The 16,232-nt window shown below is 35.7% G+C and overlaps 1 protein-coding gene across 4 annotated transcripts in view; it reads left to right on the top strand.

Moving 5' to 3' along the window:
- LOC125651152 (limbic system-associated membrane protein-like) overlaps nt 1–16,232 on the top strand; it is a 48,273-nt gene that overhangs the window by 15,404 nt on the left and 16,637 nt on the right. For all 4 annotated transcript variants that reach the window (XM_056164519.1, XM_056164521.1, XM_056164518.1 and 1 more), the window contains exons 3-4: nt 11,538–11,644; nt 12,831–13,050. In XM_056164519.1, coding sequence (XP_056020494.1) covers nt 11,538–11,644; nt 12,831–13,050 — 327 coding nt within the window. The remainder of the gene's footprint in view (nt 1–11,537; nt 11,645–12,830; nt 13,051–16,232) is intronic.

The raw sequence follows: 16,232 nt of genomic DNA, 5'->3' as shown, positions 1-16,232 counted from the left end.
ATATTCATTTGATACATTATTTTATTATTGTTTTACGATGACAAGTTACAGATCAATTTTGTTCCGGTCCATTGATTACCCAGTAAACACTAATTATTTAATCAGCTTGACATAATTCAGTTGTAATGTTGCTATTATAGGTTTTGCAAACAAGGGGTAATCAAAATGTTCGCGAACTAGTTGAATAGCTTACATAATACAAATCAAAATGGGTTTCCGAGTTTATTTTTTTTTTCAAAGTAGGCCCCTCCAGCTTTGATGCACTTCTGCCATGGATCTTTCCATGCCCGAAACACGTGATCCAAGCCATCACGTGACATGCTCCGTAGTGCAGTAACAAGATCTTCCCAGATCTCATATTTTTCTTCCCGCAGTTTACATTTTGTATTATTCAAAACTGGATATAGCCAGAAGTCACAAATTGTCTAATCTGGGCTGTAAGAGGGTGGGTTAGGATTCCTATACCCAGTGTTTCCATGGTGTCCATCACAACCTGACTCTTATGGCTAGATGCGTTGTCCTGGTACAGAATGAATCCAGTTTGGATCAAATCTGGGCACTTTCTCTTTTCGGCTCTAATCAAATCTTATTTGATAACACGCACATAGTAGTCTCCAGTAACTGAAGTTTAAGTGGGGATCATGTGATTAAAAATATTTCCGTTGATGTTGCAAAAAACAATGAGCATAACCAGCTTAAGCTTCCCTGCAGACTTCGTTACACGTACTTTCAGTGGCGATGTAGAGGATGGATGCTTCCAAACTGAACTCTGTTGTTTACTTTCCGGTTCATAGACATGTATCCATGTTTGTCACATTATTATTGTATTCTGTGAACAAATTTCCTTCTTTTGTGTATATAATGACAAAAGACTGGCAAACAGTTACCTGCATGCTCATTTGTTCCGGCAGATGGGGGCGAGGAAACCACCTTGCATAAATTCTCCTCATTCCAAGATCTCCTGAACAGTTCCACAAGACATGCTAAACTTAAGATCATCAGTTATTTCTCTAATACATGTAGTGATTCGTCGATCTTTCATTACGAACTGTTCAACGTGAGACCATTTCTTTGTGGACTAATGTAAAGTTTATATAGATCATTGTATAGTTACGTTAAGTTTTATGAAACACTTTACAATCGCTATCTGCTCAAATAAGACTGAATCATCCATTTTTGTCAGTCATCTAGAAATTGACGTCATTTTACACTGTGACCTCACAAATGTGTCTCAAATTATTATATTTCCCAAGCTGAGAGAGAGAGAGAGAGTTCGCAAATATTTTGATCCCCCCTCGTATTTATTTACATTTTGTAAAGAAATATTTGAAAACAGAGAAGTTCGATGTGATTACAGCAAGTGCCCTTAAGTCAGCATGAAACAATTTTCTAGATAATTGTTAATCGTCTTTCATTCACGTTCATATTTACAGGCACTATTTTCTTAATGTACGAGATTTGGCAGTTTTTAAAGAGAAATGCAATACTTAGGTGATATGACAGCAAACATCTGATCCCATGACAATATTGTGTTCCTAAAAGGAAATTAACATAGAAAATCTGTCAGTCCTCATACTTTGGTACATTAGAATGTTAGAATTAGTTAGGTACATCAGTATGTATCATTCTCCATACCGTAGTTAGGTACATCAGTATGTATCATACCGTAGTTAGGTACATCAGTATGTATCATTCTCCATACCGTAGTTAGGTACATCAGTATGTATCATACCGTAGTTAGGTACATCAACATGTATCATACCGTAGTTAGGTACATCAGTATGTATCATTCTCCATACCGTAGTTAGGTACATCAGTATGTATCATTCTCCATACCGTAGTTAGGTACATCAGTATGTATCATTCTCCATACGTTAGTTAGGTACATCAGTATGTATCATTCTTCATACCGTAGTTAGGTACATCAGTATGTATCATTCTCCATACGTTAGTTAGGTACATCAGTATGTATCATACCGTAGTTAGGTACATCAGTATGTATCATTCTCCATACCTTAGTTAGGTACATCAGTATGTATCATTCTCCATACCGTAGTTAGGTACATCAGTATGTATCATTCTCCATACCGTAGTTAGGTACATCAGTATGTATCATACCGTAGTTAGGTATACCAGCATGTATCATTCTCCATACCGTAGTTAGGTACACCAGTATGTATCATTCTCCATACCGTAGTTAGGTACATCAGTATGTATCATTCTCCATACCGTAGTTAGGTACATAAGTATGTATCATTCTCCATACCGTAGTTAGGTACATCAGTATGTATCATTGCTCATACCTTACGTAAATTAAATTGTGTCACTCCTAATACCTTTTTGTACTTTAGAATGTGTCGTACACCATGCCTTTGGTACTTTCAATTGTATCACTCCCTATACCTTAGTTACATCAGAATATATGTATATCACTCCTCATAACTTACATGCCAATCTGTATAAATATCGTACATAAGAATGCGTCACTCCTCATACCTTAGGTACATAAGAATATGTCACTCCTCTAGAATGTATCTCTCCCTATGCGTTCGGCACATTGAAAGGTATCATTTATCATATCTGATATGTCACTCTGTATACATTTGATGTATTAGAATGTGTCACCCCTAATACCTTAAGAGAATTAGAATGGTGTGTCACAATAGAATGTATCGCCCCATACCTTTGGGACATTAATTGATACTACTCCCAATACCTTATGTACATTCGAATGTGTTACTCTTCACACGTTAGATATATTAGAATGTGACATTTATATCACTCCCATACCTTTGTAGAATGCGTCGTAAGTCATACCTTTGGTACAGTAGAATGCGTCGTACGTCATACCTTTGGTACAGTAGAACGCGTCGTACGTCATACCTTTGGTACAGTAGAATGCGTCGTACGTCATACCTTTGGTACAGTAGAATGCGTCGTTCATCATACCTTTGGTACAGTAGAATGCGTCGTACGTCATACCTTTGGTACAGTAGAATGCGTCGTACGTCATACCATTGGTACAGTAGAATGCGTCGTACGTCATACCTTTGGTACAGTAGAATGCGTCGTTCATCATACCTTTGGTACAGTAGAATGCGTCGTACGTCATACCTTTGGTACAATAGAATGCGTCGTTCATCATACCTTTGGTACAGTAGAATATGTCACACCTCATACATCAGGTACATTGTATTATGTCACTCTCCATACCATTCCCCGTAGGAATAGGTCCTCAGTAACCCTTGCTTGTCGTAAGAGGCGAATAAATGGGGCGGTCCTTCGGATAAGACCGCAACAACCGAGGCCCCGTGTCACAGCAGGTGTGACACGATAAAGATCCCTCCCTGCTCAAAGGGCCGTAAGCGCCGAGCATAGACCTAGATTTCGCATTCCTTCACCGGCCATGGTGACGGCTCCATATGAGTGAAAAATTCTCAAGCGAGGTGTTAAACGATATACAACCAAACTCAAGACTTAGATATATTAGAATGTATTTCTCCCCATACCTTCGGTACATTAGAATTTGTCACTTCTCATACTTTTGGTACATTGATCTGTAATACACAAAGGGAGTGAGCTACGAACGTTTTAAAACTATTTTCGATGTTAAATGAGAACATTGTGTATCATAAAACCTGAGTGAGGTTATACGACTTTTATAATCATCTCTAGAATCATCAAACCATCATTTCACAATATTTGATAATAATTATACGCATCGGTATGACGTCATTACATGGCTGTTTAAAATAGATCACGGGTATAATAGAAAATGAAAAGTATAACACTATCCCAGTGTTTAAAAATTATTCTAACTGGCGATAATAATTGCAAAACAGCCCAAAGTTTAAACATCTAAACTTGAAACCATTTAATGTTTACGCTTTAAATTCATGTTCTGGGGTTTTCTTTGAAGGTTTTCTTAACAGACGATTTTAGCAGCAATTTGTGTATACGTAAAGATAAGCATCAAAATCTGCACATTTGCCATCACTCTGTATTTTTAACACTGACAAAAGCAATAACTGAGTTTTAGCTTGAAATTTCATACTAATTTAAGTGTAAAAGATCACAGTTAATATCAAGGCATTTCATACATGTAATCTCTATCCAGTTTGATAAAAAAAAATTTTCATGAAACATGGTATGAATATTTAGTAAAAGAGGATATGGTGTTTGATGACTTTCAGGGTCATTAACATTAAAGTCAAGGTAATTTCATTCACTTCAGGATTTTTAGCGAATGTATTTTGTTCGAAACTCCTTTTTATAAACACTAAAATCCAAGCTTTGTACAGAAAGTTTTATCAAAAGTTGAAGTTTGTCTATAAAATTATACTGTACTAGACATCAACCCGTGCATGCACTGGTGGATAAACTTATAAAAGCGAATTTGGCAGTAAAAATCAGACATTGGAGTTTTGAAGCGCATGTATTATTATTAATTACATAGGGGTTTGTTGTGATTTTTTTGGTTTGTTGTGATTGCTTTTGTTTGAAAGTGGAAGTTGTATTACTAGATAATGCATAAATGTGATGTCTCCACTAAAGTGAAATAGTTTTGAAATTTTATTAAGCTATCCTTTCAAATTAAGACCTACCTTCAAATTATTGAACGAATAAGAGATGGGTTAAATTCAATAAATATGCATTGATTCAATTCAATTAGAGATAGGTCAACTTTCTTATTGAAATAGATCCATCGTTAATAGAATTTGACCCCTTACATGACAGATGCGCATTATTACGCATCTAGCCCCTTTAGAGTATGTGGAAGATTTGTTTAAAGCCTAAAAACAAGGGTTATATCATTTCAATTCATAGGGAAAAAATCAACAAATAATGAAAAAAGAGAGAAAACTTTACACAATTTTGACCCACGTATTTTTATTTGGATCTCTGTAATATATTGGCATTTTATCATGACTTTAACAGTTTGCCCCGTAACCCTGATAACCTTCACGTGTGGACAAAAATTAAACTTAACTGACTTTTGAGATATTATTACCATCTTAGCATAAAGTGAATAGTAGTTTGACTCCGTCTGGCTCAGGTTCACAGTGAATCAATAAAAGTAGGAGAAAGAAACACCATACAAACTGCCCACTATATCCATGGCAACTGCATCATCTCTGGAATATCCTGTTTCATAAAAAGTTTAAAATATAGCTTTAAAGATGAATTTCTCCTGTGTTACTCAGTTTTTGTTGCCATGGCAACTTTTAAAATGTCCTTTTCAGTAAGTTCACAATCTAACCTTTCAGGAAATATATACTTAATTATAGGGGCATATGTAAATAACACCAAAACCACACAGAAATCGCATCAATTTTATTACAGAAAAGACACCTAATATCTCTGAGGGGTTCTAAGGGGTTCATTGATTTAGAGATCAGCTAATAATTTGAAAATTGTGTAATCCATTTGAGAATATTGAGTTTAGAAATATTGCATGTTTTGTAATATTTGAACTTATTTTTGATTAATCAGACCTATCTTCAAATAACTGAACACACGTATAAGCAATTAAAGATAAGTTTTGTTCAATAAAAGATAGCTTAAAGCTGGCTCAATTAAATTGTATATCAATGCCCAATTCAATTGCAGATAAGTTCAATATACTGGTAAATTTTACCAGTAGATTTTTTATATGCAACCTCCCTCTTTCATGTATGAACAGTTGCATGTATGTTAATTAAAGACCGGTCTCTTACATGTATAATTGACGATATATTCAGCTTGCTTTATTAACAGAGTCAACACTAGATGGTGTTGAACCGGAAGCGCCTGTGATTCGATTGAAAATCGACTAATGCAAATAAACTCATTGTCGCTTACGCTTAAATACAAATTTAAAAAGGTCTTAGTTTATACAGTTCAACGAACATTAGAGATAGTAAACTAGGACATCATTAAGTTTCCCACAGTTATCCAGGAACCAGGGTTTACCAAGAAATATTCTCAAGTGTACAACAAACTAGGCATTGGATTAATTAACTTTGAAGGAATACTCAATATATTTTTAACGACTGCATGCAGATATTTTAAATGATTCAAATCATGGGTTTTTTTCCCATAAGATGCAACTAAAAATCTAAACATTTTAAGAAAATATATCTTCAGACAAAAAATGGATATGGCTCTACTCTGTGGAGTTAATTTGATATACTGAAAGAGAAAGGCCATGGTTTTGAGTTAGAAATATGATATGTTTTCTAGTAGGCAAACACTTCATCTTCTCTGAATGCTGTGAGTTACGTGTATAAATGGTGGCGAAAATAGCAAATTCTTTGAAAGAGCTTTACAAGCATAGAGAAATACGAATATATCGATTCCATTCAGTTACAGTCAGGCAACATGAGGAGTACAGGGAGCAAAAATTCACAAAAGATCGAACACGACGCAACTTCACAGGAAACATAATTAAGCGAATAGTATGAAAATGGCTGTCTTTAGGGAGGTTAGTTTGGGTGATTGAGAAAAGTTATAATAGTGATTACATCAGTGGTAATAATAATGTTTGATTTCTGTTCTTCCACCATTTATTTTTTTCATTGGTACTCAGCCTCTTTATACTGTAATCAGATAATGGTCGTAAAAACTGTTTATAGTGTAATTTAACGTTTGTCTTGCTTATTCTTGCTACCTGCATGCGGACTGTCAGACTGAGGAAGAAAATGGAAATGTATATTCATTAGCCAGAAGCATTCATTTTGGTTGTTTATGTCTTTGGGGATATAGAAAAAGTGTCTCATTGGCCTGTTTTTTTCTTTGAAAGACTTATGTATTGGATAATCCTAATTTACCCTTCCCCCAAATGATTTTCGATGCAAAGTTTACTTCATTTGGATGAAGATTATGTGTATAATATTCTGATATGTTGTCAGTATAAAAATGCAGGTGATCCTAGGATGCAATGTACAACTATTGCCGAGTTTCTTAACTTAGGATACAAAATGCACATTTCTGGTACCATTTCCTTTCCCAAAAAAATAAAGAGTATTGGAGAACATGATTTAATGCATGGTATCAAATAACGAATGTTTTCCAATACACTATGTTTTTTAAACCAACAGATGCACCGACGTGACACTTTGTGAAATGCTTCATTTTGGAATAAAATGACAAGAAATAGTGCGACGGTGATTGTAAATATTATCTCGGGTTTGTTACACAGAAAATAACATATTGGGTTTGTCAAATTTCGAAGAGTACACTTGATTTTTTCACCTTCTCTTGAGGCTATATTTATTGGTAAAGAAAGAGTCGTCATAAATCGGTCAACAATTTCACTTTATTCAGGTTTTAGTGATGCCAAATTTCATCATTATTGTCTTCTAATGCTAAACTTCAAATATTGCTTAATAATAACTCATTGAAAATCCTGAAATTGTCTTCATTATTCATTTTTAATTGTCTTGACCTTAGAAAATCCCTTATACATGTATGCTAAAATGCTAACTGCCAAAAACTACTTTTATACTATCAGCATTATCATAAACTTGTTTACCATTGAGAATATAATGACAAACTTTGAGTACACATTTGTTAGTTTGCCTATGTTTCTACATACATGTGTATATTCAAATGCTGTTAATTTATAACTTGGATATGTGTTTATATATGTGTGTGTGTGTGTATGTATGTATTATCCACCATAATTGTCATTTACAGACACAATCACTGTTGTCCTCAGTATGTACCACTATTGCTATGCCATGTCATTACCATCATTATTGTTATTTGTTTTACATATGGGCAATAACAACTACTTGTTGATGTGTTGCGCCAATACAGAATTTGAATTCTAATTCCCACTGATGTTGATTTTATTTTCTTGTCCTTGAAATCTTATTCATGCTGACTTTATTATCGTTGACTTCTTATCAACATGAATTTTTATTTTTTCCATCATTGACTTCTTATCCACAATGATGTAATTTGTTTTATCCACACCGATGTTGACTTTATTGTCATTGTATTCTTATCCACAATGATGTAGATTTTTTCATCATTGACATATCCACACTGATGTTGATTTCATTATCATCGCTGATGAAAATTACAGGAAAATGTAACTTCTGAATTTTCGAGAAGTAATATTTTTATCGTTTACTTTTAGTTTTCTTATATTGTATGACGTCAAAGGAATGTATTTCTGTAGTGAAAGGGGAACAACTAATTGTACTAAAGTCAGTTCCAGTGTGATTTAGAGTAAAAATCGTGGGTTGATTTATTTGTGATGGATTGTATCTTGTTTACCGTCTCGTTCGAGAATTTTTCACTCATATGAAGACGTCACCAAGACCGGTGAAGGGCTTCAGATTTAGGCCTTTGTTCGGCGCTTATGGCCATTGAGCAGTGAGGGTTCTTTAGCGTCCCACACCTACTGTGACACGGGACATCCGTTTTTAAGGTCATCTCCGAGGACCCGTGACATTCACACCTGATGCCGAGCGTTTGGCGATGGAACTGTTTTAACGACTTAGGTCTGTCGCGGCCGGGATTTGAACCCCGTCATTCCACATGCGGGGATAACGCTCTAACCTCTAGCCTACGCGGCAGTGATTTGTTTGTGAAGATGCATACATAAATAATGTACTTTATTATTCGGTTTCCAGAATATCATGGTATTTACTTTAACTCGCGAACAATATCGTAAATACAGTCTTTCTTCACGAACAATCTGTTGGATTTCCCTCAGGTACAAATTGTGCTCCATTGTTAGTTGACCCGTTTTTATATTCTTATGAAGCAAAGATTATTCAAACCCTTCTACATGAGAAGAAAAAATACCTTGCCTTCAACTCGACATTTAGATATATTGACAACGCTTTGTCTATTAACAATAATCATTTTTCATTCATATGTCGATTCGATATTTATATCTCTGATCTCGAGATGAAAAGACACTACAGAGTCCTCCACATCTGCTTCGTACTTAGATATTTCATTGAAAATGAATATTAACGGTAAATTAATAACTCAACTTTACGGCAAACGGGATGATTTCAGCTTCTCCATCGTCAACTTCCCATATTTGTGTAGCAATATTCCATCATCAACTGCGTATGGTGTTTATATCGCTCAACTGATTCGATACGCAAGAGCTTGTTCTACGTATGATCAGTTTTTAAATCGAATCAGTCTACTGACAAACAAGTTGATATTACAGGGGTTTCAACAGTCTCGTTTAAAGTCAGCATTTCGCACATTCTATGGTCGTTATGATGATCTAGTTTGTCAATAACAACCTATCAATGGGTCAAATGCTGTCTGATGTGTTTCATACCGATTGTTACATGTAGGCCGTTCTTGGCACAATGATTTTGACTACGAATTACTCTATTTACCTGATCAAGACATAGGGCTCACGGCGGGTGTGACCGGTCGACAGGGGATGCTTACTCCTCCTAGGCACCTGATCCCACCTCTGGTAACATGTATGCCCAGGGTCCGTATTTGCCCACCTCTTTATTTTGTATTCCTTATAGGAGTTATGAGATTGATCACTGTTCGTTATCTTCACCTTTCATTGAATACCTTCAGGTCATATCCGAATGACCCATGATTTACGAAGGAGCAATCACTACCGGTACTTATATTTACGTCTTGGGTTTGATGCGGCCATGGCACGAGCGGGGCTCGAACTCGAGAACTCCCAGTTATGAAGCGAACGCTCTACCACTGAACTACCGCGGCCGGTAAAATCTCAAGGGAGTGTAAATACTTGACACTGACATAGTCAGAAACGATATAAAGCACACCGTGTAGAAACATGATCTATAGGCGAGATGAGACCAGAAAGGGGTTTAAGAAATTTACACAGGAATACATTTGAACTTATTTAAAACTCCCTCCCTAGAACAGGTTTACTATGTGTTCAACAAAATATGCTAGAATTTCCATATATTAGTAATTCAGATTTTTTTAAAGTCATGATCCCAGGGGGTATGGGACCACTATAAAAGATTCATAGTTTTACATAGTATATGTAGTAAAACTTTTGTAAAACTTCATCTTACGAACAAAAATATTACAATTTGTGAACAAAATATGCTAACATCTTCAAGCATTGATTTGAACATATTTTATTGCATAAATATACAAAGGGATTGTAAAATCATCGTTTAGTGTAACTAGTTCGTTTCATATTGATGCCCCCCCCCCCCCGCCCCCCCCCCCCCCCTCGAGTCATGATAGGGCCACAATATGGGTTCAAATGTCTTTAATTTAAGATAACTGAAAAGTCAAAAAAAATATGTAAGCATTCCCATGTACTGACTTTCCATGATTCTTCAGGTCATGACCTCCGAGAGTATGTTGATATAGGTTTCTTTAAGCAGAGCAACAATATAATACAAACATGATGTTGCATGTTACAACTATACCATTAATTGCATGACTTGTATTGTTCATATCAGAGGATGCTTACTCCTCCAAGATACCCGATCTCATTTCTGGTGCTTCCAGGGATCCGTGTTTGCCATACTTTCAATTTTATATTCTTTATATAGGATTTATGACATTGATCACTGTTTGTTATTTTCACCTTTTTTCATCATACACAGATTGGAATTGATTCTCACACATAGGCTGTTAAATGGTTTCATTACATGATGCAATATCTTTGTATTTACAATCTGAAGTTATACATTTACAGTAGAGCAAAATGCAAACATCGGCACATTCTAGCATGTTTACTACCGCCATTAGGTAAGCGCCAAATAGACGACCAGATACCGTGCACTTAATAACACATAGTGATAAAAAAGCGTGGTTAAACAATTCAAATGTGTTAACATGGCTGCTTAGAAGAGATCGAACCATCTCGCACTAATTGAAAATAGATTCATATATTTACACACGACTCTCACAACCAGTGCCAATAATTGGCTGTTATTTTCCTTCGAAAAATCTTTTAACTAGCAGAAATGAAACATTCAGACGTAAATACAGATGATCTATACAGAAAGACAAAGATTAAACATTGTTTAGTGGTGATTGAACTCCCGGGAAGAGTAGGCATTCATTGTTTGACTCAATTATAAGCTTAATTTAGAGAGAGAGAGAACAAATTCAGCTGCATTGAATACTCCCAATTGTTCCCAATATCTGAGTAAACTTTTATCGTCTACCTTATGCATCTGTTATGATAAAACTTCATGACATTTCCATTCATGTAAACATGTAAATTCGGTTAATCTAAAATCATAGATCGAAGATTTAATTTATTTAATTTTCTGTAGCAGAAAACAGTTATTTTCATGCTTTGTTGTCCATATGGTTTAGATCCCACAGTATTAATCAGAATAGTTTTTGATTACTTGAAGTTGAGTCAAGCAATTCAGTTTAATTCGCTCCTGTAACTTGGTATAGTTGAAAAATTCCACAATGCCACAGGAATATTACACAAAAGACAATTTCTTTTCCCCCGATGCCTTTAATTTCATTTATTCACAGACAACGCCTCTAGTTTTAAAATATGTATCGATGCCTATCTGCTTTAACTTTATATACCCAATTCATTTCAGGATCCAATCATTTTCCATTTTTCCACGAAACAGAACGCAACATAACGGTTAGGACTGGAGATTTGGCGATATTAAAGTGCACAATTGAAAACTTGGGACCAAAAATGGTAAGCAGCGATACCCTGAATCGTCGATTAGATGCCGAGGGTCGGGCTAGCAACATTCCTACCAGGGTGTATCCATAGATAATTTGTTTTGTCTTTCCCAGCAATAATTACAATGTTAATGATGTAAGGAAGAGTCCAAAGCAGTCGATTCCAATAAGTCGCAGGTGATTCTCCCTCCATAATTGACGCTGGGCACCGTACATTATTCTGTTCATTTATTTAGGTTCACATTAGTCAAGATGAATTCGTCCCTATCTTCCACTCGAGCACTGAACCTTAGGATAAGTCAGACTGACTATCATTTATTTGATATAGTGCATTTTTATTGCAAGCAAAAATTAGATAAAGTACTCAGACGTCTTCGCAAAATCTGTAATAAAAATATCGCCATGAGTGTCATCGACACTAATGACATAAAAATAAATGCATTAAACCTCCCTTATACGTATATTATTTATTCTACTACTGTGTTGTTTGAAGAAGAAGAAATATGCTGATTGTAAAACTCGAACCGATTTTACATTTATAAGCCTAACTGTCTACTACGCGTAGCTGGTCAATGTTACTGCTGTGTGTGATTATTGTGGACATTTAAGGGTTATCATAATGCGATATAATTGTTTGTAAGTCTACTCTGTGCCAATAACAGCCATTTCAGAACAATCACTTAAACCTTTTTATTCGAAGATATACCTTTCTCGGACTATTCATTCTCTCTTGCAATAGGATATAAGCGCCATAGACTCGCTATGATTGCTCTATTTACACGCTATCTGCTATGTTAGTCATAGCCATATTGTGCGATGGAGATGTGTATAGCTGTTTTTTCTTGGGGCATTCCAGACGAACTGTTAATATAGGTTGTCACACTAACAGCTCCTTAATCACTGAAAGTCTAGTCACCAAATATAAATGTTCCTCGACTGGTCCCAAGAGTGTCACTTTTCAGAGCGGTCGTAATTCTAAGACGACCCCCTTGGTTTCTGACGAACTAAGACCTTTCTAGTGAAGAACTATTACATGTATTTCCTTCTATCCTGTCAAGTGTGATATTATTTAATGGCAACCATGAGGTACAAATATAGAGTCTGAAGTATTGTTGCCAGTAAAACTAGAAAATTAACGTGCGCATGCGTTAGTACAAAAATCAACATGCACCTGTTTACTTTATTTTGCATTTTATCAGGTGGTTTGGCGAAAACTTGGTGCCGGATACCCTCTTACAATTGGTGAGATGGTCTACTCGGCCAATGATAAAATTGACATACAGCAAAAGAAGGGTCGGCGAGGACTGGACCACTGGAATCTCATCATCAAACGGGTGGATCCCAGTGATGCTGGGCAGTACGAATGTCAAGTGTCATCAGCCCAGGCTTTCGTATACTTAGTGCAATTAACCGTTATTGGTAATAATACAAACTACAGTATTATAGATATTGTTAAATTTATATTTTTTTAAAAGAAGGGGAGGGGGCAAATTCATAAGATGCTGTTCTAGCAGTACAAGTTTGGTAACAAACAATCAAAATCACTGTCTTCATTTCTGAATATATACACTTTTACCAATGGTTTTGCCATTGATATATATACAAATTGTAATGCTTATGCACTTAAGGTATTCCATGTATAATGAAAGGATAATGAACAATTTTGAAGGATTTAGATCAACATAAAAGTTTATTGTAAAATAATGATGAAAGTGAAGCAGATGAAATTCACATGACTGGTAAATGATTAGAAGCTGACCTTTTTGCACTTAAGACTTTTTGGAAGAGTTGTCTGCCCTTTGTAAAAATAAGAAAAATCTAATTTTCTAAAAATGTGTGTCGTCAATGATTAATTTTATTTCATAAATTCATAAAAAGAAAGTGTATGTAACTTTCTACCAAGAGATTAGTATGAAAATATAATTTGTTTTTAAAATATTGTAATAAAACATGCTTTTCCCATATACTTCAATGTTAAATTCTAGGTGAAATAAATCAAGCAGTAAACAAAATTTTGAAAATTCCTATGGTGAAATATTTTTATTTGATGAACCCTTCAAAATGATACCATGATTACAAATATTCCACCATCCACTTATTAGATATGAAATATGGTCATTATACATTGAATACCTTAAGAAATAAATTTCATTTTTTAGATACGTGTTGGTCTGAACTGCGGCGCTTTACACGGCATACTTCATTAAGCGCCTTGACACTTCGTGAAAAGTATGCCGGAGTGAAACGTTGCAGATCATACCCTCGTGTATTTTCAAAAATCAAGTTTATTTCTAATAATTACATTCTACTTTCTTTTCTGTCGGAATTCCCCTTAAGATAGACGTAATTTATATATCTGCATTAACATGCGGATTGTTTACAAGTACAACGTATTCACGAGGAAATTACTACCACCACAATTTGTAGAGTAATCAAAGCCAAAAATATTGGAAATATAAACATTTCCTCATGAACGCGCTTCAGTGATAAACAATGTGCGCATGAATGCAGAACTACTTGATGAATATAGTACGTATATTTTAACGGCTTTGAATTTCGAATGAAACTAGACTGTAAATATATGAGAAATGTATTTCAGGTGACCTATTGCAATTGGTCAGTGCGTTGTCCGTCGTGCTTTAACAGTTGAACATTTTTGACTTCTTGATAACTACAATTCCAATTTTTTTCAATTTGGTCTGAAGCATCTTTGGGACAAGCGGGACATAAATTATAAGACTCCTGCACACTTAGGGCTTTAGGGGCAGTGGAAAAACTTCAAAGAATTGACCAATTTTCAAAACTCTTCTTCCCTACAACTGCACATGTATAAGAAAAACTAAATGTATAGTGATATAGAGCAGGAAGGCCTCTACCAAAATTATAAATTTCATGATCCCCGGGGTAGAGGTTCTGACCCCAGGACGTGGCCAAACTTGGTATATATAGTGTACATTTGTAAAACATTTGAATAATATCTTTAATGCTATTAATACTACCTTGTAAATTACATCTAAATAGATATTAAGAAGGATTAGATAGCCCTTTTACCAAAATTGTAAATATGATCCACAGGATAGGGGGTTTTGTTCTAGGGTGGGACAAAAATTATTATAGCGATTATTTTAGACTTCTTTAAGTTTACTGATATGGTAGAAAAACTAAATGCATATTTAGGAAAAGGATGTACCAAAATTGTGCATTTTGCAACCAGGGTTTTGACTATAGGGTCCAGATTAGTCTAATCGTGTTAATGTTAATATTTTATGTAAATTTCGGGGGTAGTTAAGTTTTCAAGAACACATCTTGTTTGCAGAACGGGAATTTGTTTCTAGATTTCATAACCCGAGGGGCTAGTGATACTCAGGTGACCTATAAGGTATGTGGGCCTCTTGTTGAAAATACATGAGAGTATTTATATGCTGGCATGAAACTTCGCAGTTCATACCCTCATGTATTTTCAAAAATGAAATTTTACTTCTTAAAGGTATATGTGCCGTAGTGAACAGTATTTTTTTCAAAGTTGGAAACCAGACCAAAATTTTGTATGATAAACTATATAAAGCAGTAATATCTGACAATTTCGACAAGTTATTGATTGGTATTAACGAAGTTCTGATGTATTCAATGCAAGGTCAAAACGGTGATTTTTAATGCATATTTATGAAGGATTGATAGCGCGGGAAAAGCATTACGTAGGAAGAGAATTTCGTTTACTATATTTAGTCGTATTAAAAGTGATTTTAGTTAAGCGTGATTTTATGATAACTTCCCTTCACACGTCCATTGCTTAGAACGGTTCTCCTTAACCCGCTCCCCGTCTGATTGTCTGTAATCGCTGAATGTGTTCCGTTCTCTGTCTGACTGTCTGTAATCGATGAATGTGTTCCGTTCTCTGTCTGACTGTCTTTATCGCTGAATGTGTTCCGTTCTCCGTCTGACTGTCTGTAATCGCTGAATGTGTTCCGTTCTCTGACTGTCTGTAATCGCTGAATGTGTTCCATTCTCTGTCTGATTGTCTGTAATCGCTGAATGTGTTCCGTTCTCCGGCTGACTGTAATCGCTGAATGTGTTCCGTTCTCTGTCTGACTGTCTGTAATCGCTGAATGTGTTCCGTTCTCCGTCTGACTGTCTTTAATCGCTGAATGTGTTCCATTCTCCGGCTGACTGTCTGTAATCGCTGAATGTGTTCCGTTCTCCGTCTGACTGTCTGTAATCGCTTAATGTGTTCCGTTCTCCGGCTGACTGTCTGTAATCGCTGAATGTGTTGCGTTCTCCGTCTGACTGTCTTTAATCGCTGAATGTGTTCCGTTCTTTGTCTGACTGTCTGTAATCGCTAAATGTGCTCTGTTCTCCGTCTGACTGTCTGTAATCGCTGAATGTGTTCCGTTCTCTGTCTGACTGTCTTTAATCGCTGAATGTGTTCCGTTCTCCGGCTGACTGTCTGTAATCGCTGAATGTGTTCCGTTCTCTGTCTGACTGTCTGTAATCGCTGAATGTGTTCCGTTCTCTGTCTGACTGTCTTTATCACTGAATGTGTTCCGTTCTCTGTCTGACTGTCTGTAATCGCTGAATGTGTTCCGTTCTCCGTCTGACTGTCT

Source organism: Ostrea edulis, chromosome 5 (genome assembly GCF_947568905.1).
Source record: "Ostrea edulis chromosome 5, xbOstEdul1.1, whole genome shotgun sequence".
NCBI lineage: Eukaryota > Metazoa > Mollusca > Bivalvia > Ostreida > Ostreidae > Ostrea > Ostrea edulis.
This window is presented reverse-complemented; position numbering and strand designations above follow the sequence as displayed.